The 26,431-nt window shown below is 46.0% G+C and overlaps 1 protein-coding gene across 3 annotated transcripts in view; it reads right to left on the bottom strand.

Annotated features, from left to right (window-relative positions):
* The window catches only part of FNBP1L (formin binding protein 1 like), a 74,393-nt gene extending 48,230 nt beyond the window's left edge, over positions 1 to 26,163 (bottom strand). The window contains exon 1 of one of the 3 annotated variants that reach the window (XM_082227923.1): positions 25,766 to 26,163. In XM_082227923.1, coding sequence (XP_082084049.1) covers positions 25,766 to 25,789 — 24 coding nt within the window. In that variant the 5' untranslated portion in view covers positions 25,790 to 26,163. The remainder of the gene's footprint in view (positions 1 to 25,765) is intronic. The other 2 variants (XM_082227920.1, XM_082227921.1) reach the window with 2 other exon arrangements.
* Between the last annotated feature and the right edge of the window lie 268 nt (positions 26,164 to 26,431).

Here is a 26,431-nt window from a genome sequence, read left to right as displayed (position 1 = left end):
TGTTCCCCTGTGATTAGAGATATTAGATGAGGAGCATCTCACTTGTGATCTTCTAGATGCTGCCTCACTACAGTTCCCATTAACCTTGACCGTTGGCCATGCAGCTGGGGTAGATGGGAGTTGAAGTCCAGCAGCATCTTGAGGACCACAGGTTGGCCACCACCAGATTAGACTGGGTATACACATATTAGAGTTGAGACACTGGAGATAGAAAACATATCTCAGAATTCCTACAGCCAAACACAGCATTCATTACCATTGAGCAGAAGAAGGTGGTATCTTATCACACAGTTTTCTACTGTGTAGGAAATAAGCATGGCAAAGTAGAAGTAGAATATACCCATTATCAATATTACAACCCCAAACTGAAATAGAATATAAAAGCAAAGTCAACAGGGATTGGCATATTTTGCAACTGCAAGTGCAGAGTATTGCTTTAATGCATGTAGGAAGACTAGAGCAGTGTTTCCCAACCACTGTTCCGTGGCACACTAGTGTGCCGCGAGATGTTGCCTGGTGTGCCGCGGGAAAAATTAAAAAATTCGGAAGATTTTTTTTTTTAAAAAAAGTCAAATTTTCGATTGGGGCGCCGTCACTAGATGACCCCTGTGGTCATCCCTCCCTCCCTCTCTGTGCCTCCCTCCTCCTCCTCCTCCTCCTCCTCCTCGGGGAGGCCCTTCCTGGCTCTCGGCCAAGGCTTGGCGGCTGCCACTCACTCGCTCGTCCACCCATCCCTCCATCCCTGCACCCGGCCTCTCCCCCTCCGTCCCCGGCGCGGGGGCTGCCGGGATCCGTAGTCCCCTTGCCCTTGGGCTCCGCGCCCGCGCGGGGTGCGCAAACTACGTTTCCCAGCGTGGCCTGGCGGGCCGGGCGTTTTGTTTGAAGTGCTCTTCTCCCGGCCATGGAATGAGCGCGGCGGCGGCGGCCGGGCGGGCAGGGGCTCTTCCGCGCAGACCCCGCGCAGCCTGCCTGCGCCACTGCAGAGATCGGGCGGCAGGATGGAGCCCGGGGATCCCCGCGGAGGCGGAGGCTGCCCCCCAGGTAGGGCTGCGTTGGGGGGGTATTTTTGCAATGCTGCATCCGCGACGGAGGGGACGCATCGGACCGCGGGGAGACCCCTTGGCGGGCGTGCAAGGCAATGCGTGCAGGCGTTGCATGGAGTGCAGTGCAATGCAATGGCAACGCGGCGCCCTGCATGCATGCATGCAACTTCCATCGGCGCTCCGGACTTGGCAGGTGAGGGGGGTCCCCAGTGGGCAGCAGAGAGAGCCGGGAGGGCGAAGGGGAGCCGGGGGGAGCAGCGCTGCTCCCCGGGCCGAGCCCGGGGGGAAACTTCGGCGTCGTTGCGCCGGGTGTTGGAAGCGGAGGCTGGCGGGGCCCCCTCACCTGCAAAACCTGGTCGCCTCTCATATATTTCGTGCATTGCATTCATCGCCCGCTTTCTCCTCCAAGGAGCTCCCGGGGGCGCGCGTGGTTCTCCCCGTGTTATCCTCGCAACAACAGCCCTGCGAGGTGGGACAGGCGAGTGGCCCAAGGGAGCACCCAGGGATTGTCCTGGCCAGGTGGGGTGATTTGAACCCTGCTCTCTGCCCGGTCTTCGTCCTCATTTAGCCCTCATTTAGCCCTCATGACTGTGCATGACTGAGGTTTTTCCCCCTCGTCTTGGCTACGGTGTGAGTCTGTGCTGTTAATTAATGGGGTTCTGCCTTCGGAGAAGATGAGCCAGCCCTCAAGGAGGTGATTATGTAATTTGCTAGCAATTCATGTCCCTCCCGGCGTGACGCTGCGCGCTGACGTCACGGGGCTGTAATGGTGGTGTGCCTCGAGATTTTTTTCATGAAACAAGTGTGCCTTTGCCCAAAAAAGGTTGGGAAACACTGGACTAGAGGTTCTCAAACTATCCGAGGGAACCACAGCACCATCCTATATGAAAATTGAATATTAAGAGCTTCCCTGTGGGTTTCAAAAGGAAGTACTATAAGTGAAAGGCTTTTAGTTTTTGTTTTTCTCAACCAGGATGTAGGAGTTCAGCCTGTGCTGAACAATGCTGCATTTTCCCTTTATGCTGGTGGTGATCAATCTTTGTCTATAGCTACCCAAGTGGCATCTGTAGTACAAAGCAGTTTCCACCAACATCATCTGGTGCACCAACTGCACCCTATTATGAATAAGGATGATCTTGCTGCCACAATTCATGTTCTTGTAAGTCAATGTAAGGTTGCTATGATGTATAATATGTAGTGCTGCCTTCAAAAAGGATCTCAACCTTCACTTGATACAAAAAAAATAATGCAGCAAGGTAATGAACAGGGACCAAGTATAACCATCGTATTACAATAATATAAAAATATATGCAGTGGTAACCTGTTTGTACACATCCCTAAGATGGTGGTTAGGCCAAGGTGCACACAATATATGTATTTACCACTCTCCATAGAACCTAATAATGAAGCTGAACCCAAGACAGTTAGGAACTCAAGCTTGGATATTTTATTTCTGGAAGAATTTTTCATTGGGTTTATCTAATTCTAACTCTTATCCAACTAGGTTTATCTAACCCACTAGGCCTGATCCTTTTAATCTTTTCCATTGTGTACCTCAGTTGTCACAGGTAAAAGAAAGGACTTATAAAGAATGACAGGGATATGCACACCTGCAGAGTATTTATGATCCTGGATGGCTGATAACCTTTGAGGGTGGCTTTTGGCCCCCCTTTTTAGGTCGCCCCCAATATTAATCCTCAAGGAATTTAAGACTTAAAAGACAATCATGTTCCTTTGGGAACTAAGTTAAATAAGCACAGAAGAAGTGGTCTATTCACCTGCAATACATTCTGAGTGCTGGAACAAACAGCAATGGGCAATTGACTAACTGACAACGCATAGTGACTGAAGTATCTGTTTTCCAAGAATCTTAAATCAGCACGAGGCATGTGAAGGGTGCCTTTGATGAGTACCAAAGAGAGGATTTGTGGGGGGAGTGAGAGAGAGAGAGAGAGAGAATTGTGGAAAATATTGCTATGGTTAATTATACTTGTCTGCTATTGCCAGAGTTAGAGCATAGCACCTCCCCAGCTAATACAACACTTATTCTTAACAATAAAACTATAAATTGTATGACTTGTTAATTAATGTTGCATTTATTATTATTAAGTCACTTGGGCTATGATGATGAGCCCTAGCAGATATTTAACTTCAGCTTTCAAGCAGAATGAAGCTCAACGCTTCCATACCAGAAGAGAGAGTCATAGTCTACTAAGGCCTATAATGAATCGCAGAGGAGCATTCAAAAGGAAGTACTTTAACTGAGAATTTACATTTCTGCAGCTGTTTAATGGTTTTTGGAAAGGACACGCTTAAGAGTCACTGTTCCACAATTTAGACTATTTGAAAATGTACACATGGAACTAATATGCACAGTCCCTTTATGGCTCACTTGTTGTCATAGGAAGTAACTATGTTGAAAGCGTTCCAAAATACCAACATCTGCCCATCCAAAAAGACTCTCCTTTCAGGAGAGACTAAGAACAGAATACAGCGTCACCACCAAAAACGGTATTCCTATTATCATAAGTTAGTACACTTGGTCATGTGTCCCACTACATGTTATTGGCAGAAAGATGTCCACCTTAATGACACCAAATATAACCAGTAAGTTATATCAGCACTCCACATAGGGCTGCCACTCTTGCCTTATGTAGCTCCATCTTCATTCAAAAACGTCTATACGAAATACCCCGTGCTTAAGTTTTCCAGAATAGAAAAACATTTTAGTTTTGCAAATCACTTTTTGATCACTGTGTTTTTCTTGAAGCTTAGATCTGCATACGTCACGTGGATGCTTCAGAAAACGTGCTCCTGTTCAAGATGACCAATCCAGAAAGTGTGCAGTAGCCCAAGTACTGACTTCTTAAATATCTAAGATAGGTTTTTAGATCTATCCTGTTCCTTGACTTCAATAAAATATTCAAAGTGTGGTAATTAAAGGCCCTGGCACCTTCTTCCTTAGTGGCCTTTAAATTCACATATAACTATATATACAATATAGGTTGGGAAGTGTTTGTGCTCTCTGTGTCTGGGTGACTGTCAGGCTATCATCACCAAACTCAGCATAGGGATTTCCGGGGCATGGGTGGTGGACTTCAATGTCATATGGACGCCAGGCACCATGCTGAATCAATATTTTGGAGTGAAATGTCACTTTGGCATGACTTCACCTGTTTTCTGGCATAGGTTCAGCTGCCAAATTTGGCATGAACTGAGATGGGGAGTGGCAGGTGCCATTCTGAATCAAGATGGTAGACCGAACATTACCTGTGTGTAACTTGACCTGATTCTTGACATTACTACTACTATTGTTATTTATTCAATTTATTATACTGCCCTTCATCACGAAATCTCAGGGTGGTTCACAGAATAAAATACAAGATAAAAACACATTACCTGACAGGTCAAAATCCACAAATTATATTATCCTTTTAAAAATCACAACTTTGAGACTTCTAAGCACTGGGCACTCAGTCCCTGCTAGTATTCAATATTTGTCAAAACTTTTCTAATTGTACAATCATTCTGTAGCGTACCAGCTCTCATGAGTCAAATCCTACTTTTCTAGATCTAAGACACAACAAATGAAACCTCGCTGCCAGATTCTCTCTCTTTCCTTGTACACTAAGTGCTTGAAATATCCAGAAGTCACTAGTGTAAACGACTGTATTATGTAGGCTTCTCAAAGTTCAGATAGTTATATGTTTAAGCGGACTCCCTCCAGGTCTGCCTGTTTAAACTTGCACTCTCTAAAAAGCCCAATGGTAAGTCTTTGTCAAGCACTTATGTAAAACCTTCTATTATGGAAAGCCAGCTGAATTCACATTTTGTTTTCTTCCGAAATCTGCTGACTGACCCCCAATGACACCACCTCTGCTACAGAATATCTGAACCACAGCCTTGCCAGCTGAAAACCAGGTCAGCTACACAGAGTTCTGGTCCTAAAGTTGTCTGGTAGGGAAAAAAAATATTTTTTTTCTGAGAGACTGTGATGATCATTGTGTTGTAATTTTACACATTACGTTGAAGTGAGTAAGGTCTGTAAACTCCTTCCAAAATGTCATCTTTGGAAAGAAGTCCTAAATCAGGAATGGCTTCTTATGCTGTTTGCTCATAGTTTCTCAGTTCATTATTCACAATTTTCCTTCACGTTGTTCAGAGGATAGCTATCGCTACGGAAAATTACGCAAGTTATATTGTTTAGTGGTAAAACTCCTGGAGTCAGCTTTCCCCTCCTGCCACGCTGAACAATATAACTTACTCTGAGAAATCATATCTCAATAAAAAAAGGTGCCACAATACAAGAATTACTCGGTCAGAAACTTGTTAAATGATCCATATCAGCGCTGCAACTGCTGACAACTAAGGTCTACATCTCGCATAACAGAGTTTGCTTTGAGACAAAGTTAATGGTGGCTTGGATTTATTCTCAAAAGTGATTAGTTCTTAGCGCTTGTTCAGATATTACCGGGCTCTCCAAGATGAAAAGTGTGCATCTTGTTTTGTGCTCCCTCCATTGGGGGGGGGGAGAAAGTAACACGTTCAAACAAACAGAGGGTGCCTGTATTTAAACAAAACACAGAACCTTCCAGCTGACCTGTAACTTTCTTTCCAGAATGAGTCAGAGAAGGGATTATAAAGGACCACTAAGGTCCACTCTCAATTTTACCTCCAGGCAGAATATGGGGGGGGGGGTGTCGGGTCGGGTCGGTATTTTGAAGGTGCCTTTAACATCTTAGCCACAATGTGGTGAAAACTTAAAATCATCAATGCCCTTAATGTGTACTGAGAAATTCATAACCTATTTACACATGCTAATCTTCTTTATACCAATGTCAAGAGTGAAGTGAAAACACCCTTTGAATCACCTGTGGGAATTACAGCACTTACAATAGAGTTTAAGAATCTGTTATGTCAATTTTAATGTTGTTTTTTCTCCCTAAGTGGCAAAGAAGCTTTACTAGCAGGGAATAAGAGCAAATACACCAATTCCTGAGCGGTCTGAAAGTTAAAATAAAAAGTGAGCAACAAAATCTTTTTTAAAAAATAAATTGCAAAAATGCTGATGTAAACTCTGCTAAAAGGATAAGGGCTGCAAATGGTCAAAATATCACATTCATCATTGTGATAGCATTTAATACAATCTTTGGTTCAAGGAATTACAAGTGCCGCTTCCACACTTGCAGAGCTCCACTTCTTCTCTTTCCTCCAGCAAAAAGAAATAAAATTGGCAGAGTTATTTCAGTGTTTCTTTTCTCCTCCCGAAGTAGCCTTGAGTTCTGCTTTACTGGGCTGAGGTGTTGTTCTCTGTGCCACAGTTAGCACTGCTGCACTTACAGCATATAAAAGAGAAAGAAGAAAATTGGCAGAGGCATATTGGATAATCTTTCGTAATATAGTGCCCTATGCAAGGCCAAAATTTGCATAATTTGCCCCCCCCCATGCATCTTCTTAATTACAGTGGTACCTCGGGTTACATACGCTTCAGGTTACATACGCTTCAGGTTACAGATGCCGCTAACCCAGAAATAGTGCTTCAGGTTAAGAACAATTTCAGGTTAAGAACGGACCTCCGGAACGAATTAAGTACCGTATTTTTCGCCCTATAGGACGCACCGTCCCATAAGGCGCACCTAGGTTTTTTGGGGGGAAATAAAGGGGGGGAAATTATTTTTCCCCCAGGCGCGGGGCGGGGGCGGGGGAAGCCCGAGCTTCCCCCGACTCCAGCCCCCAAACAGGCAGCTCTCTGCAAGCCGTGGGAGCCCAGCGCTGGCTCCCGCTGCTTGCTGAGAGGTCCACGAAGCCTGGACGCGCTGAGCTCAGCGCATGCAGGCTTCAGCATGCAGGCAACTCTCCGCAAGCAGCGGGAGCCCAGCGCTGGGCTCCCGCTGCTTGCGGAGAGGTGTGCGAAGCCTGGAGAGCATGAGGGGTCGGTGCGCACCGACCCCTCTCGCTCTCCAGGCTTCAGCGAAAGCCTGCATTCGCCCCATAGGACGCACACACATTTCCCCTTCATTTTTGGAGGGGTAAAAGTGTGTCCTATAGGGCGAAAAATATGGTACTTAACCAGAGGTAAGGATCTTCTCAATTTTGCACCCCCCCTTGGCTCAGCACCCTGAGTGGGAGAACTACTACCCTCCTGGCCCTAAATCAGCTGTTTCTGTACCAGCTGCTAAGCAGTTTGAGTTGGGGAGATTTAACCCCTGCAGTTCAGTTGTTTGGGAAGAAGCTGAGCAATGGCAAAGTGGGAACACACACACAGCCTGACCAAGGAGTAAGTTTCAGTGGGTGTGGAAGGCTTTGCCAAGCTTGCATGCTTTTCTGTTCCTCCCTCTCTCTCACCCCACTGCTTGGTTGGGGAAGCTAGAAGAGATTCTGATTTGCATTTCCAGCAAGCTAAGGGGAATCTGTCAGAGCAGCTCTGGACATGTTAATTGTTCTGTCCGCACCAATAGCCCTAGTAATGCAAAGGTATTTCCCCAAGTATGACTCTGCTTATGCTGACTCATTGGAAATGCTGCAGTCCTTCTCCCTCCCCTGCCCACACACCCCAACAACATCCCTCCATCTCACCCACAAAATTTTGCACAGCCCTAACCAGCATTCCTATATTTAGCAGTTTCCTTTCCAACAGCTGGTGCCTTCGCAAAAGCTCTTCCCCCGTTGCTTGGCTTTGCTTGCAAACTTACTAGGGATATTTCTGGCATTTCTACTTTTTGAACAATTACGTTTCCAAAATATCTTGCAGACTTCCTTGTCTGCAGCAGAAGTTGCAGGAGAATAGAAGTCGAAGCACCCAAGTTTAGCAAGGGGGGGCAAGGAAGCCAGGGCAGTAACCACACCACCTCTTACAAACCCCAGCTTTCCAACAGGAACAAGCTCAGCAACATAAATTAAAACCAAAAGCAAACTGTGACCAAAATGATTGGGGAAATTGACGCAACCAAGGAAAATTAAAATGTTTGGGGGCTTTTTTGTGAGAGAGAAAAAAAGGATGAGTAAGGAAAGGCATAACAGATTTATTTATAACATTATGCATGTTGTGAAGAAAGCTGATAATAGGGTACCATTTGATGTAACTGAATGGTAGGATATTCAAGACAGATTAAAAAGAAGCGCTTTCTTTACATATAGCACGTATAAAATGAAGCAACGGCCGCAAGTTTAGATGCCTTTAAAAGGGAATCAATATAAATTCATGGAGAATAAGGCTACTGAAGTGCTACATTCAGGATCAGAGGTAATATTTCACTGAACACAAGTTGCTGGGAGACCACAAAGGGACAGGGCCATTGCCCTAATGTGCTGCTTGAGGACTTTCCATAGCCAATTGATTGTGAACTCTGGGAGCAGGATGAAGAACTAGTCTATGGGTAGGCAAACTAAGGCCCGGGGGCCGGATCCGGCCCAATTGCCTTCTAAATCCGGCCCACGAACGGTCTGGGAATCAGCGTGTTTTTACATGAGCAGAAGGTGTGCTTTTATTTAAAATGCATCTCTGGGTTATTTGTGGGGCATAGGAATTCGTTCATCCCCCCCCTCAAATATAGTCCGGCCCCCCACAAGGTCTGAGGGACACTGGACCGCCCCCCCTGCTGAAAAAGTTTGCTGACCGCTGACAGTCTAATCCAGCAGAGCTTTTCTTACATCCTCTTTTTTCTTTAAAGAACCCTATCTGCACTTTTATTCCCAACATCAAAGTAGCTGACAGCAGCATTTCTTAATTAGAACTGCATCGCTGAGGATGAAGCCCCGTTAAGCAAAGAAAAGTAAATAACAACTGAAAGAAAAGTAAATGACAATCTGTACTGTATGATGTAACATTCTCTTTAGCTACTGTCATACTACTCAGAAGCAAAGTTCTGTCCTTAATACAGCCTTGTATGATCACCTTGCATTGTTTTCATAACACTGGTTGTTATGAAAAAGGCTTTATTGTATATGCTTTATATGCGTCTAAAGACACACCCACATAGGGCAGTCAAGCAAGCGTATTGATTTACTAACTTTTTCACAGCAAGGACAGTCTGTTGTAGAAATCAGAACAATATGTTAAGCATATTTAGTAGACAATGAAAAGACTAACCCACGTTGGCAGCTGTCAAATTCTGAATTGTTTGTTGAACAAGATTTTCCAGGGTTTAGTTGAAACTGAATTACTAAAGCTAGTCATCTATTTGTCAGCTATATTTCATATAGCTTCTGTTCATGAAGCTATCCATTGGTAGGTGTCACGGAGCACAGAATTATATAAGACAGTCTGGAAGATGTGTCCAAAACTTTACCAGCCTACTGGTATATTATATATCTGGACAGAAAAGGGATTTTTGAGGGGTGGATCTTAGCAAGTGGCTCACTTGAAGGAATTGTTATTTGGTCCATCTGGGTTCCATTCAGATTAAAGTGGTACCTCAGGTTAAGAACTTAATTCGTTCTGGAGGTCAGTTCTTAACCTGAGGTACCACTTTATCTAATGGGGCCTCCCGCTGCTGCCGCACAATTTCTGTTCTCATCCTGAAGCAAAGTTCTTAACCAGAGGTACTATTTCTGGGTTAGCGGAGTCTGTAACCTGAAGCGCCTGTAACCTGAGGTACTACTTTATATACAATCCTAATTTGGAGCAAACATAACTGAAAAATTTAGCATCACTCACTATTCCATGACACTTTCCAAGAGAGATAAACTCACAGCACCATCTTAGGTATGTCTACTCAGAAGTCAGTTCCACTGAGTTAAGCAGTGTAAGCCGAACCATGTCTACTCAGAAGTAAGACCTACAGAATTCAATGGAGCCTACTCACGGGTAATTGGATTAGTATTGCAGCCTTAAAGGTAAAGGTACCCCTGACCATTAGGTCCAGTCGTGACCGAATCTGGCGTTGCGGCGCTCATCTCGCTCTATAGGCCGAGGGAGCCGGCGTTTGTCCACAGACAGCTTCTGGGTCATGTGACCAGAATGACTAAGCTGCTTCTGGCGAACCAGAGCAGTGCACAGAAACGCCGTTTACCTTCCCGCCAGAGCGGTACCTGTTTATCTACTTGCACTCTGACGAGCTTTCGAAATGCTAGGTGGGCAGGAGCTGGGACCGAGCAATGGGAGCTCACCCCGTCGTGGGGATTCGAACCGCCGACCTTCTGATCAATTTGACATCATGACTGCAAGTGCCTACATAAATATTAGAGGCATCCCCACGTTATTGTGAAATAATGACCCCCCCTCAAAAAAAGAGACTTACAAAGCAATCCAGAAGTGTTAAACTCATTTTTATCCCAGCGGTTAGGGACAGGGTGGGTCACTTTAACAGCTGCAATGGTATTAGTCACGTTAATGGTGTTCTATCCTCCCTGGGCCACAAAGTTAAGTAAGTGCCTTATATTTCTTAGTCTCTGGGACTAAATACAGCAATACATCTTCCACATTCCTTAGTCTGCTCATTTTAAAGCATTTCGTAAGCCTTAAGAAAAGAAAAAGTCGTAAGTTTGCTCTCCCAACTCCACTTGAGCATGGTCTCTTAACTTAAAAAAAATTAAGCTCTTTAGAATGGATGTGGGTGGGAACCTCATTTTTCCATCCTAAAAAAGCAATGGCTTTATATGCAATGCATATAACAGTGTGGTGTGTTGTAGACTTGAATGTGTGAGAGTTTGAATCTACTTAGTTTCACATCCCACTGGGTGGCCTTTTCTGAGCCTTACCCAGATAGATGTTGCAAACCATTTCATGCCTGAAGTTCTAGGCACACAAGCAGAATATTACTACATTATACTGGCCTGCCTGGCGATGCTCCCATCATAATCTATAGGTGGAGTGAGGAGTACAATAGGCAGGACGTGTGTGTGTGTGTGCGCGCGCGCGCACGTACACACACTAACCAAGCTACCATATGGTGCAACCAGGCAATACCATTTCTCCATATTGGCCTAAATGACTCCAGCTGTTGCTGTTTTCACCCCAGTGCTGCTGAAGTTGCTTAATATATCAGGAGTAGAACAGAGCAGACATGTAGCCCAACTCCCCCGTGTCTTATATCAGGCTTTGAAACTTGTAACCCACCAAGCTAGTCAATCACTGCAGTCAACGTATGCCAGCCTCCTAAGGTCACAAAAGCATTATTATCATTATGGCTGCTCATGTAATATTGAGAAAAGTTATACCAATCAAGCATGTATTTTATAGCCAGATGTCTTAGTTGGCTTCTTTAGCTGTAGTCCTACCCATCTCTTTCCCAGCCAGTCTCATCCACAAGCACATGGTAGGCTAGCAGGCTTCTGACCCATCTTAGATCCCCCACTCCACCCCAATTTGGACATCAATAGCTATGTCAAACACGGGTGACATGTGGTTTCATTAATAGTCCCAAGGATCTCTTTCTTTCTCCATTCTTCAAAAAAGCAAAGTGGGAAAATACTGCTACCAAAATCAACATCCACCCAGAGACTATAAACAGCTCCTTAAAATATAAGTTAAGATTATGCTTTGGGCTAGAAACAGAAACATGACATTATCTTCCTTACCTGTCCCCTATCCAACTGGAGTGCTAAGGTGCAATCATTCACTGCAATTCATTCCATAATTTAAGGAGATTTCCTTAAACTACAACAAATTAGTAATAATCACATGAATATATAAAACAGTATCATTAAAACAGATACCAGCTACAGAACTAAAAACTGGCCAACTGTTGAACAGGGTACCTGACCAGGAGTACGTAGAGACCAGGGCTATGCTTCCTTAAATTTAACTTGGTGCTATATCTTGAAACCTGGTGGACACAATTGATACAGGGTTAATTTCCCATCCAACAGATTTCAGTAATACGTGGGAGAGCACAGACTTCTAATGCTCACAGTTAACTATCAGTTTTTCCATTTTATCTAAATGTGTTAAGACTTTCCTGGTTCACAGTGGGAGTTCTCATCTGCCTATCTTTGGCAGCCCATCTTAACATTGTTTTGGAAGATGTCTACAAGTTTGACAGAGAAGGAAGTCGTACGTTAATCCACGCTGAGCAAATTTGTATCGATCGTGTATTTTGAACACCAGATCCATTTCTTAATGTGGAGCTAAGTCAGCATACATAACGCTTGAACCAGAAGTTCCGTTTAATATTTAATCAACTGCTGTGATATTAACTATGCTATCACCAATTAAACCCAACAACAACAACTGTAGGATGAGTTGCTTACATTTAACGTATTTGTACAATTGATTAAAACAGGCTTAAGCTTGTCGAACACAGACGGTGTTCTAGTCAAAGATTTATTAACAGCACAACGTAAAACTCTGTAGACTCAAACAGACTCAAACAGAGCTACATACACACACACAAATACACGTGTGCTTCCCATTTTCATACATTTGTCCCCAAGGCACAGAGAGGATTTCCCTGGCTCATAGAACAGACTAAAGGAGCCTACAAGCACAGACGCTGTGTGTGCTCATTGCAGCCAATGTGTCCATTTTTGAATGTGGTCTTTAAGCGCACAGTGACAAATAAACTCAAACCCATGAAATGCATGCCCTGAAATTACCGGTGCTGGCAGGACCATCTTAGGATAGGCTTTGCTTTGCCGGGGACACATTTACACCTCCAGTGAAAGGACTCCCAAGACCGATATTCTCTTCCTCTTACTTACGTTGCCCTCTCCCACTGAGCAGCAGACAGCTGTATATTGTAGTTGTAGCTGCTGATCTCTTTGCCTTTTCTGCTCAGTAATGTGGGCGCAATCAGCATGCAACACTGTGCTCAACTACTGGTGATAGAACTTCCCAGGATTGTGGAACTAGCTATCAGCGTAAATTGCGGTTTCTGCAGCTATTGCACTGATGTAGACTCTGCTGCTGGCTGAACAGCCCTGTTACTACATTATGCCAGCATCAGAACAGGGTAGCAGCTGCCAAGAGTACAAAGACCGTAGAGTTAGTCTTATTACTTATGTAATAGTTAATGCTATAAATATGTTCGAGAGTACTTTATATATCTATAATTTAGTTATCAATGGCCTCCTCTATTAGCAGTTGGCAATTTGCCTCACAATGGTGGAAACATGCAAATCCATTAGAGTTTGAATGGAGCATTCACGAAGCATTATTTGTTGCGCCCAAACCTCTGCCACATTCCCTCTCTCTTCAGCAAATATCAGATAAGCATAAGTGTTAAAGAGCAAATACTATGTACCAGAAAATAAACCAGTTTATTGAAACAGACGATATTTTCAATGGCTGATGTTTTACAATGTGTCTTTTACGAGAGTATCATACAAAGGAAATGTTTGATTCGTAGAACAATAATACCCAGTGTGATTTCACAGCATACAAAACAAGAGCAAGTAAGCAGTGTTTGAGAACAGAGATCCAGGGGTCTGAAGTCTTTCATATGTTGGACTCGAACTCCCATCAGTCCCAATCAGCCTAGCCAACAGTCAGAGAGATGGATTTGCAATCCAATAACATCTGGAGGACTGCAGATTCCACCCATTTCAGAGTTATGGGAAATCTATGCATTTGACAAAACATCTTTCATTTACCAAACTTTTTATTTTATTTTAATGAGGTACCATTTTGGTGTTTGGAAATGTGAGGAGCCCTGTGCCTAATAACACTGTTTGACAGCCTTCATTTCATCAAGGATCACCCAGCTGCTGCTGAACAACACTTATTATAGACGGAACTACAGCTACAAAGATCAGCCAAGATTCTGTACTTTGGGGGACCAATTGCACTGGGCAATAAAAGTCAGCACATTTAATTATACCCTTCTGTTCCCACCCCTCCTTTTCAAGATTTTATAGAGCTGGAAAAAAATGACAATTGCCCGAAAGGATGAGTACACAAACTTTCTGCCAAGGCACCAAACAGAGCTCACTAATAAACAGCATGTGACGCTGCAAAAATCTGGTGCCATTCAAATGTTTTGGATTACAGTGGTGCCCTGCAAGACGAATGCCTCGCAAGATGGAAAACCCGCTAGACGAAAGGGTTTTCCGTTTTTCAATGCGCTTCGCAGGACGAATTTCCCTATGGGCTTGCTTCGCAAGACGAAAATGTCTTGCGAGTCTTGAGATTTTTTTTCGCCCCCCCCTTTTCTAAGCCGCTAAGCCTTTAATAGCCTTTTAGCAGCTAAGCCGCTAAGCCTTTAATAGCTGCTAAACCGCTAATAGCGCTAATCGGGTTGCTTCGCAAGACGAAAAAACCGCTAGACGAAGATACTCGCGGAACGGATTAATTTTGTCTTGCAAGGCACCACTGTATAATTCCCATTAGCTCCAGCCAGTGTGAACAGCATGGGCTATATATATGCCTGCAGCTTAAACTTATGCATACTGCAGAGCTCAGAAGGGGGGAACTTTGGTGACTGAAACTGGATAAAGGGTACTATGCACTAAAAGACAGCATTCCATACAAACATTAAGAGAACACTGCAAACTCCAAACCATTTCAAGTGTACTGTCAGACACGAGTCCCCAACAGCACCTGCCTACGTCTGTGGACAGAAGGACAAAGCGCAAGTAACCAGGGTATCTCCCATGTCTCCCTCTCTCTGAAGTGTATGCTGTCTTCACTAAACTGCAGTGGTGGAACAATGCTTTCTCACTGGGATGGATAGCTCTGCTGAGATTAATCTCAGAGTCATGGGTTCTAGAGCCTCGTGGTCCCTTCCAATTCTACAATTCTATGATTCTAACAGCTAGTATCAATGTCTCCCACAGAGATGGTGCAAAGGTAAACATGCACGGTGCAGAAGGGGAGGGGAGGCTGATGGACATGAAACCTCACAAGCAGGTAATGTGCACGCACTCTATTCCAACCACTGCCACTGCTGGCCACATACTCACATTACTCACAACTGCAGAATCAAAGCCTGGAAACATGGAACTGAACAGACACGGTGTTTCATTGCACACTAAAGAAGGAGGGATAAAGTCTCTCCACAGTCACCAATGGCCACATTCTCCCAGGGGAAAGAGGTTGGAGGCTGCTTACCTCAAAGTGGGTGAAGCTGAAGCTCGCTTCCCATTCTCACACACAGAAACTTGGTTCGCCTTTAGTTGACACACAGCTCAGAAATACTAAGCAGACCGTGGAGGAAGAGAACCCTGTCCGGTCAACTTCATTGCTGTGCAATGCTGAAAGGGCTAGCGCTGCGCAGCATGGAAATGCAACAAGGTCCCTCTGTCTAACCCACTGTTTTTATCTCCAGTTAGCTGATCCATGCCACAACAAAGTTCTAAAAGGGACCTGCATAGCCTGGATAGCTCAGCTGGCTAGAGCATGGTGCTGTTGACACCAAGGTTGCAGGTTCAACCCCAGTATGGGACAACTGCATATTCCCGCATTGCAGGGGACAGAGGGGGGTGGGACTAGATGGCCCTCAGGGTCTCTTTCCAACATTACAATTCTATGATCCCATGGACCAGAACAGCCACCTGGGTGCTCATCCTCCATCAAGCTGCTTTGTGCCTACAGGAAATACTCTGTTGCTGTTGCCAGTTTAAGCATTTATAATTTTACTTGATGAACTGGCTTTAATCCCGTAAACCATTCTGCGATTTTAATGGTGCATAAATAAATTGAGTAGTAGTCAATACAACCACCACCTAGGCTCCTCCTTAGACATGAAGGGATTGCTAATTTCCCCCTCTTCCGGATGCAACTTTTCGCAATGCAATGAAAACCGCTCAGGTGGGTTGCCTGGTATTCAGAACTGGCTTTTCAAAGCATACAAAGGGCTTGGGTGATCATGGTGGAGGAAGAGTTTGAAAAGCTTCAGTGCACATCCAGAACACTTTGTGTGGCCCTTTGGATCCCAGCCAATGCTCACAAATCCTGCTGTCAGAATGTATTATTTGTGTTTCCGCTATGCCATGGTTTCAAGCTTAATTTGATATTAGCCTCCCTCATTCTTTCACCCCCAGCTGTGATGGAATAATTGCACTTCAGTGGTCTCAAATATGCCAGATATTTTGACAGGTAGCTTCTTATCAGAAATATTTTAATTCTTAAGAAGCAGGGGGTTGTTAAGTGTAGACAATCTTAACTTTAAAAAAAGAAGCAAAAAATGAAGCTATGTGGTTTTAGTAAAGTAAAAATGGGGACAGATGGTATTATTTTGAAAAATAATACCATGTCCACTTAGCAAATAGTTCTGGGAACTACTGAGCTAGATAAACTATAATTGAAGAGAAGAGTTTTTACTTCAGCAGATAAGTTAGAACAGTGTTTCCCAACCACTGTTCCGCGGCACACTAGTGTGCCGCGAGATGTTGCCTGGTGTGCCGCGGGAAAAATTAAAAAATTCGAAAGATTTTTTTTTTTTAAGTCAAATTTTCGATTGGGGCGCCGTCACTAGATGACCACTGGGGTTCCCTCCCCCCCTCCCGCTCTGCGCCTCCCTCCTCCTCCTGTTTGAAGCGCTCTTCTCCCGGCCATGGAATGAGCGCAGCGGCGGCGGCCGGGTGGGCAGGGGCTCTTCCGCGCAGACCCCGCGCAGCCTGCCTGTGCCCCCGCGGAGATCGGGCGGCAGGATGCAGCCCGGGGATCCCCGCGGAGGCGGAGCGGCGGAGGCGGAGGCTGCCCCCCAGGTAGGGCTGCGTCGGGGGTGTGTGTTTATTTTTGCAATGCTGCATCCGCGCCGGAGGGGACGCATCGGACCGCGGGGAGACCCCTTGGCGGGTGTGCAAGGCAATGCATGCGTGCAGGCGTTGCATGGAGTGCAGTGCAATGCAATGGCAACGCGGCGCCCTGCATGCATGCATGCAACTTCCACCGGCGCTCCGGACCTGGCAGGTGAGGGGGGTCCCCAGTGGGCGGCAGAGAGAGCCGGGAGGGCGAAGGGGAGCCGGGGGGAGCAGCGCTGCTCCCCGAGCCGAGCCCGGGGGGAAACTTCGGCGTCGTTGCGCCGGGTGTTGGAAGCGGAGGCTGGCGGGGGCCCCTCACCTGCAAAACCTGGTCGCCTCTTATATATTTCGTGCATTGCATTCATCGCCCGCTTTCTCCTCCAAGGAGCTCCCGGGGGCGCGTGTGGTTCTCCCCGTGTTATCCTCGCAACAACAGCCCTGCGAGATGGGTCAGGCGAGTGGCCCAAGGGAGCACCCAGGGATTGTCCTGGCCAGGTGGGGTGATTTGAACCCTGCTCTCTGCCCGGTCTTCGTCCTCATTTAGCCCCCACATGTGCATGACTGTGCATGACTGAGGTTTTCCCCCCTCGTCTTGGCTATGGTGTGAGTCTGTGCTGTTAATTAATGGGGTTCTGCCTTCGGAGAAGATGAGCCAGCTCTCAAGGAGGTGATTATGTAATTTGCTAGCAATTCATGTCCCTCCCGGCGTGACGCTGCGTGCTGACGTCACGGGGCTGTAATGGTGGTGTGCCTCGAGATTTTTTCCATGAAACAAGTGTGCCTTTGCCCACAAAAGGTTGGGAAACACTGAGTTAGAACAATTTGGTTGAAAACCACTGGAATATCCCTGTCAATCTGGAATATTTAACTAACGGAGAAAAACAAAAACCCTCAGGATCAGTGATTCACGTTCCCTGGAAACACATGTCCATGGACTCAGACAACTGCTGGAAAAATATTGACTAACAGGGTGAAGTAAAACAAAATTCAGTTGGAACAGCAATTGGCCTAGTAAGTTGCTTCCCCCCCCCCATTACATTTTCATGCCTCAACGAACTTTGCCATTCTAGAGTAAGGTAGCATTACAGTTAGCCAACTCACCTGTGGGCAATAACAATTCCTTCCAGGCAAGTAACTCACCTAACCTGTCACTCAAGCTGCCTCTACGCAGGAAAACTGGTAACATTTCTGTGGGCTTTCTGTTATCTATCCACAGCACTGAAGCAAAGGGAGTCAGTTCCATTACGGAACTTGCAGAGGAAAAAGCCCTTATCTAAGAATCAGCTCAAGTCTGAAAGCATCCACATGAAATAAATAAATAAGAAACACGGCTGAAAAGGTAAAGGCACTCACTCAGGAGCACACACACACACACACACAAAAAACTTGCATCATAGTCCAGAGTCATAACGTTTTGCAATACGTGGCCTAGAAATCTATCTGCCACAACCACATTCCATTACAGCTTACTACTCTTAAGTGCAAGAGAGCATCCAAAAGAAATTAATAGATAGAGTTACAGTTGCTGCATTTTTCTTTTCCAAATACACTGTCGGGGGGGGGGGGGAGGAACGACGACTAGTAAAATGTAAGTTAAGCTACAAGTCAAAGATGGATTCCTTAGGGGTCTCTTCAGGACCCTTTCAGATGCCCCAAAATGGAGGCAATTTACAAAGGATGCTGTGTCACCTTAAGTCTAGGTTAAGGTCCCTGCCAAAGAATGTCTAGGTGCCTTTTTTGCAATGGCATTAATTATTATTTTTCATTTCAACACCGCTTTATATTTTAAAGGAAAAAAATCTCAAAGCGGTTTGCAACACATTGTAACATCAAATAGAACAATACATAATAAAGCCAGTTCAGGCTTCAATGAAAATATTTCAGATCCTTTTTTAAGTGGCATTTTGCTTTCACCCTATTAATTTACCTACTTAATTTATATAGCTACCTCAGAGCAGAATAACTGTAGGAAGCCAGTGTGGTGCAATGGTTAGAGTGTTGGACGAGGTCAGGGTTCAAATACCCACTCAGTCGTGAAGCTGACAGGGTGACCCTGGTCCAGTCACAGCCCCTGAACCTAATTCACAGGGGCGTTGTAGGGATTAACTGGGGGGGTGGGATTGAACCATGTACACCTTGGAGAAAAAGGTGGGAATCTACATGCAGTAAATAAGCTGTTCTGCAGACCTGCTTAAGAAAGATGGAGGAACCAGCCAGATGAAGATGTCAGTCCCCAACCTCGCACCCGGAGATCTCCATCTCTGGTCACAATTGGACCCATGCCAGTTGCAAAATGCACCTGGCGCCTGGCTAATTTCTAACACTGCTTGGGAAATCGGTGGGGTTTACTTTTGAGCAGGCGTGCATTTTAATACACTGTAAATGTGTTAAACCCCTGAGCTAATTCTCAATCATTTGTTTAATTACAAAGCGCAGGGTTCATGTAACAAGTCCGGTTAGCAGAAGCCCTGTGCAAGAACTTTTGCCCCCACTCCTCCCCACACTTGCCCCCTCTCATTGGTTGGGGAAGCCAGGAGAGGAGGTGGGATCATTGTGTCTAGCAAGCTAAAATGCTTGCACTGGTGGAAAGTTGAATTCCTCCCAAAATAAGGTAGTCAAATCGAGGTAATGAATATACATCATTTGTTGGTACATAAAAAGCAAAAATAAAAACATGGTCATGGGGAGAGGGGAAGCAAGTGTTTACAACACACCAGAGATTAAGCCATTTCAGGGAGTGCCTATAATCTGTGGGGACACACATCTCAAAAGAAGCCTTGAAGCCATTTTCCTGCACTATAAAGCAAAAGAAACAGATTTATAGCTTTCCAAAGGTCAGCTCATAAGTGTGTTATTATCATTTTTGGAACTTGCCAGACTCCAATTCTGTATCAAAAGATACAAAAATATCCAAATATTATGAGCACACAGTGTAAATCCTTACACATGAAGAACTTGTTTTATAAGTAATGTTATGAGGCACAAAGTATAGCCAGAAGAACAAATTCGTAAAGTGCTTTTAAAACAAAAAACAAAAAAACCCCATTAATCTACAATAGGTATACAATGGCATATACTATTAGAAATACAGACACAAATTGAAATTTATCAGTTCTCATTGCAATCACACCCTTGTTGTTGTTGTCGTTTAGTCGTGTCCGACTCTTCGTGACCCCATGGACCAGAGCACGCCGGGCACTTCTGTCTTCCACTGCCTCCCGCAGTTTGGTCAGACTCATGTTTGTAGCTTCGAGAACACTGTCCAACCATCTCATCCTCTGTCGTCCCCTTCTCCTTGTGCCCTCCATCTTTCCCAACATCAGGGTCTTTTCCAGGGAGTCTTCTCTTCTCATGAGGTGGCCAAAGTATTGGAGCCTCAGCTTCACGATCTGTCCTTCCAGTGAGCACTTGGGGCTAATTTCCTTAAGAATGGATGCGTTTGATCTTCTTGCAGTCCATGGGACTCTCAAGAGTCTCCTCCAGCACCATAATTCAAAAGCATCAATTCTTCGGCGATCAGCCTTCTTCATGGTCCAGCTCTCACTTCCATACATCACTACTGGGAAAACCATGGCTTTAACTATACGGACCTTTGTTGGCAAGGTGATGTCTCTGCTTTTTAAGATGCTGTCTAGGTTTGCCATCGCCTTTTTCCCAAGGAGCAGGCATCTTTTAATTTCGTGACTGCTGTTACCATCTGCAGTGATCATGGAGCCCAAGAAAGTAAAATCTCTCACTGCCTCCATTTCTTCCCCTTCTATTTGCCAGGAGGCGATGGGCCCAGTGGCCATGATCTTCGTTTTTTTGATGTTGAGCTTCAGACCATATTTTGCGCTCTCCTCTTTCACCCTCATTAAAAGGTTCTTTAGTTCCTCCTCACTTTCTGCCATCAAGGTTGTGTCACCTGCATATCTGAGGTTGTTGATATTTCTTCCGGCAATCTTAATTCCGGCTTGGGATTCATCCAGCCCAACCTTTCGCATGATGAATTCTGCATATAAGTTAAATAAGCAGGGAGACAATATACAGCCTTGCCGTACTCCTTTCCCAATTTTGAACCAACCAGTTGTTCCATATCCAGTTCTAACTGTAGCTTCTTGTCCCACATAGAGATTTCACATCCTAGGCAGTTTTTTAAAGACAAGCCAGGTTGAAAGCTTGTCTGCCACCACAATTCATGACATGTCTTCCTTTGCCATCAATGTTATCAAAACCTGCAATCCTTCAAATGTCTAATTCATCATTATTTGTGCAAACAGGAGCTAATCCTAATTCTCAGGTGCACAGCGGATTTTTTTCTTGTTCATCTCCCATAAAAGTGTTGGAGCAGCGGAAGAGCCCCACATTGGCCAGGGGGTTGGACTAGATGACCCCCCATAGCCCATTCCACCTCCACAATTCTACAATTTTCATAGCAGGACTTGAGAAAAGCTATTACTTTTACATACTAGTTCTTGTCTTTCCTCTGCTTTAGAGCTCCAATGCTGTCCCACATACATCCCCATCATAAATTAATGAGACACACCTGCTAATGCAACTGTCTTCAGGGCTAAAGACTAAATGCTACCATGATATAAATTAGATCAAAGATGACATGTTTTGCCAGAAACCTCAATCTTTGGCCAGTACACAAGGGTTCAGTGGTTAATATGGGTGGAAAGTTTTTTACTATAACTCCATTGTGCTGGAACGTGGAAGAAGCAGGCTAGTAAGCCAGGTGGTTCCAAAACTGTCACATGAGGCACAAGTATTTCCAGCTACGGCTGCTTCCAGCTAAGGCCAGTACTCCATATTCTAGTACAGTGGACGCTCAGGTTGCGAACGTGATCCATGCAGGAAGCACATTCGCAACCCGCAGCGTTCGCAACTTCCTGCAGCCAATCGGAAACCGCGCCTTGGTTTCCGAACATTTTGGAAGTCAAACGGACTTCTGGAACGGATTCTGTTCGACTTCCAAGGTACCACTGTACACAAAAGCAGCAGTGGCACTGGCAGCAGGAGAAATCTGCAGTCGGCGGGTGATATTGCAGATGGTAAACTCACCTAGCAGATTCAATACTGCTTTCTACTATAAAGGCTTCGTTTACCCTGGCCTCTGGTACTTGAGGTACATATCTTCAGGACACACCCTATTTTTTTGTGATTGCTTAAGTTTTAAAACTGTTTCTAATGATGCATTTTAAATTGTTGTGACCTACCCTGGGACCATAACAGGTGAAGAGTAGGTGATAAATAAAAATAATACAAGTGTAAATAAACGCCCATTTCCACTGGCTGTGCAGAAGAATGCTTTGTTGCATTTGCATAAATATTTTTTCTCTGGTTCCAATTAATACTGCATATGCCGGAATAGTAGTGCTACTTATGATCGTCTTTCAAAGCAACTACAATGGTACCTCGGGTTAAGTACTTAATTCATTCCGGAGGTCCGTACTTAACCTGAAACTGTTCTTAACCTGAAGCACCACTTTAGCTAATGGGGCCTCCTCCTGCTGCTGCGCCGCCGGAGCACAATTTCTGTTCTCATCCTGAAGCAAATTTCTTAACCTGAAGCAATATTTCTGGGTTAACGGCGTCTGTAACCTGAAGCGTATGTAACCCGAGGTACCACTGTACTCTATTCCGAACTTAAAAATGGAAAGCGTAATGCTGGTGGTCAGCAAAAGAGGTTTAAAGACTGTCTCAAGGCAAATCTTTTAAAAATGTAGTATAAACACTGGCAACTGGGAAACACTGGCCGGCGAGCGCTCCAGTTGGAGAACAGCTTGTACCAAAGGTGTCATGGGCTTTGAAGACACTCGAACTCAGGACACAAGGGAGAAAGGTGCTAAGAGGAAGGCACGCTTGGCAAACCCTCACCGTGATCAACTCCCGCCCGGAAACATATGTCCCCACTGTGGAAGGACGTGTGGATCCAGAATTGGCCTCCACAGTCACTTACGGATTCATTGTTAAAACCGTGTTTATGGAAGACAATCTTACATGGCTACGAGTGATTGCCAGAGAAGAAGAAGCTGCTGCTGCTTGCACTACTGCCCAATAGCAATATATATTGACAGAGAAATGGCACACTTTTCCCTTCAGAAACTGTTACGACTCAGGAGGCATAGAACAAGACAGGACAGGGTTTTAGAAAGGAACATATCAGCAGATCATCTACACAGGTCAAGAGGGTCTGACAACCTGAAACAAATGGCACCAAGTCAACAGGAGGAAGGGTAAGCATTGTGTTTTCGGCAATTTAAAAGACATAGGCTTAGGTTTATTTCATCCAGAAAGTCAAGGAATAAATGTAGGCCTAATTTTAAGGAAAAACCAAGTGTTTTAGAATGCACTGAAAGTTTAGGTTTTTTATTTGTGCCTTCAAAGGATTTTCCAGGTCAGCTTTAAATCCAGAAAAACAAGAAAATGAGAAAACAATAAGAAAACCTGAAAAATCTGGTAAATGACATAGTAAAGAACAAAAGCGTACAGTACATGTTTTGCACTGTTTCTTCTGAATAAAGCCTGCCACTATGTACTATACTGCAGTCAGGTACACACAAAGACACACAGAAAAAAGATGATACCTAGGGCTACTTCAAGTAGCATATATTGGCAGAATCCAGTCAATCAGACTGTAATCAATCAGAAGCAACTCCTATTGAGTTCATTGCAGCTAACTCCCAAACAGGGTTAGGATTGCAGATTTGCTTGCCATATTCTAAATGCTTAAAGGTAAAGGGGCCCCTGATCATTAGGTCCAGTCGTGACCAACTCTGGGGTTGCGGCGCTCATCTCGCTTTATTGGCCGAGGGAGCCGGCGTACAGCTTCCGGGTCATGTGGCCAGCATGACTAAGCCACTTCTGGTGAACCAGAGCAGCGCACGGAAACACCATTTACCTTCCCGCCGGAGCGGTAACTATTTATCTACTTGCACTTTGACGTGCTTTCGAACTGCTAGGTTGGCAGGAGCAGGGACCAAGCAACGGGAGCTCACCCCATCACAGGGATTCGATCTGCCAACCTTCTGATCACCAAGTCCTAGGCTCTGTGGTTTAACCCATAGCACCACCCACGTCCCTCTAAATGCTTAGCCTGATTCCTTTACCTATCCCTCAAAAAGAGGGGTTATGAACAGACACATTTCAAGCTTTATTGCTGCTGCCTACATACACATAACATATGTAATTTATTTTCAAACCAACAGGTTCGAAAACACTATAACCTGACATGACACCAACAGGCTATAAAATGTTAAGAAGCTTACTCTTGCGACTTGAACGTTTTCGCTCAGAAACACCGCAAACCCAGAAGCGAGTGTTCCGATTTGTGAACATTCTTGGGAACCAGAACGTCTGACTCAGCTTCCGATTGGCTGCAGGAGCTTGGTTTCTAAACGTGCGCCTTGGTTTCTAAACGTTTTGGAAGTCGAACGGACTTCCGTTCTACTTCCGAGGTACGACTATACAGTATTTCTGTGTCCTTATTTTGCTAACGGTGTGTATAAACACTTGATGTAATACTAAATTTTGTAAAAATGCTTATTGTAATATAATGCAGATGGTGACGGGAAAATCTCTGTAGTCTACTGAAGCCAACATCAAAGTACCCCTTAAGCTAGAGCCAAGCGTAAAGCGCTGAATGACAGGGCTTGCTGATAGCCCATACACACAACAAAAACCTATTTTTAATAGCTCTACGTCATTTTTGTTGAAGACTGTCATGCACCAGCCACTATATGGTTCAGAATTGGGCTTCAAAATTATTTCCCCAACCTCAAAAGTTCACCATGACCCTCCTTCCATTTATTGAACCAACTGAGGGAGTGCTCATCTGTACAACGGACCAGTGGCAGCTGGTGCCTTAGGCACTATGTCATGTTGTTGGCTCCTTGGAGCTGTTTTTACCTTGGCTTTCCTACCCCTGTCGCAATCAGCAAGCTCTAAGTAATGAGATTTTCAAGAAAGGAAACTGCGTGCCATTGAACAGCAATACGAGCCGCTTGCTTGCTTCTCGACCCACCCAAGGATTTGTCAGAAAGCAGTGTAGTACTATGCACAAAATTTTCTGCACCAAGGAGCAGCGCCTTAGAATGTTAATATATGGGTTTCCCAGTGACTCAGACCTGTCTGCCTGACCTGCATCAACAATAAGACTGCAATTCCTCTGACTTTAGCCCTAGAGTTCGAATGGACGCAAATAAAGGCTGGATCTGCAACTTGCCTTCCAAACGGAGCTTGCAGCGCCCTCAGCAAAAGCCCCTCGCCTCGTCTTTTTCGACTCCCCCCCCCCACCCAGCACATCGCTTTCTCGTCGTAGCCCTTCCCTAGTGGCCCAGTATTGTCTGAAACTCTTCAAGCAGGATTCAAGGCGCAGCTGACTCACACCAAAGGGAAGCAATCAAACCTGAAAGTCATTTTCACCTTTATTTTCTTAAGCGGGGTGGGGGGGGAGGGAGGGAGGGGAGGGGCTCGCTACATACACAAACTGCGCGCAGAGCCACCGGCTTATCTCACCAAGCCGTGCATTCAATGTGCCACCGGTGGCTTGTGTCCGAACACCTTTCCTTTGTTTAAGAAAGAAGACAGAGAAAGAGATGGGGGGGGGGGAGACCCTGCATGGCAAGTAAACCAGAGCAACCCACGCACCGCCCATAGAGGGGGGGGCGCCGATGCGGGGGTCTCACCCGCCTTTCACCGCTCCCAGGGTCCTGAAATGAGGGGCACCCCGCTTTACACGCCAGCAGGGGAGATTGGGGTGGAAGAGGAATAAGGGGGTCGCCTCCACCAAGAAAATTACAAATGATTTGTGTGGCGTCCCCCCACCCCTTTCCCAGCCCTCTGCTCGCCTATCCAGGGGAAATTCCCCGACCCGCCCCCCAAAAAACCCCCACTCGCCTCCCCTCAGTACCCATTACCCCCCTCGGGCGCTTCCCCACAACACTTCCTCCAACAAAGGCGCCCCGACCACCCGCGCGCATCCCCGGGTACGGCGCCTCCCCAAAGGAGCGCCCCCCCAAAAAAAAACCAAGCCGTCCTCCCTCTTTTTTCTTCCCTCCGAGCGTGGACCCGACCCCCCCTCCCAACCACCAGACACAATGAAAGGGCGGACTACTCACCCACAGCTCCGTGCCCCAGCTCATGGCGACTCCGCAGGCGGCGCAAAGCTCCGCCGCCGCTGGCGCTCCTTTGTGGCGCTTCTCGTCAGGGCGCTGCGGCGGCTTCGGCTACTGCTGCTGCTGCTGCCGCCGGAGAAGGCGCGACCCCCGCCGCCCCTTGTTTGCTGCCCCCGCGTCGCCCCCTCGAAATTAGCACCGGGAGGGAAGGGGGTGGCAGTCTCGCTTCGGGCGCCTGGGAGACGGGCGGAGAGGTGGCGGCGGGAGCGGCAGCCGAAGGTTCAATCTCCAGCTCCGCCTTGCTCGGGGATGGGAATTGGGAGAGGAGGAGGAGGAGGAAGGCGGGCAGCCGCGATGGAGGCTGGGAGAGGGGCGGGCTCGGCCACCGCCACCGCCGCTCCTCAGGGAGGCCCTGGGACAAGACGCGAGCCGAGGCTGCGGCTCCGTCGGGGGTGGCTGGGGCGGCACGCTTCCTCTTCCCGCCCGAGGGACGCGCCCTCCGCGCGCAAAGCAGCGCCGTGAGGAGCCGCGGCAGTCGGAGGTAAGAGGAGGCGGCAGCTGGGTCGCTTCAGGTGGCAGGTGAGCGCAGGCGAGGCGCGGATTGCGCTCCTCCTGCGAGCAACCCGCTCTTTGCGCCGAGGAACCTCGCGCGCCAAGCAGCGCAGGTGG

The sequence above is a fragment of the Podarcis vaucheri genome, assembly GCF_965113315.1.
Source record: "Podarcis vaucheri genome assembly, chromosome: 6".
In the NCBI taxonomy this organism is placed as follows: Eukaryota; Metazoa; Chordata; class Lepidosauria; order Squamata; family Lacertidae; genus Podarcis; species Podarcis vaucheri.
Note: the sequence above shows the minus strand (reverse complement) of the source record. Positions and strands in the feature narration are given on the sequence as shown.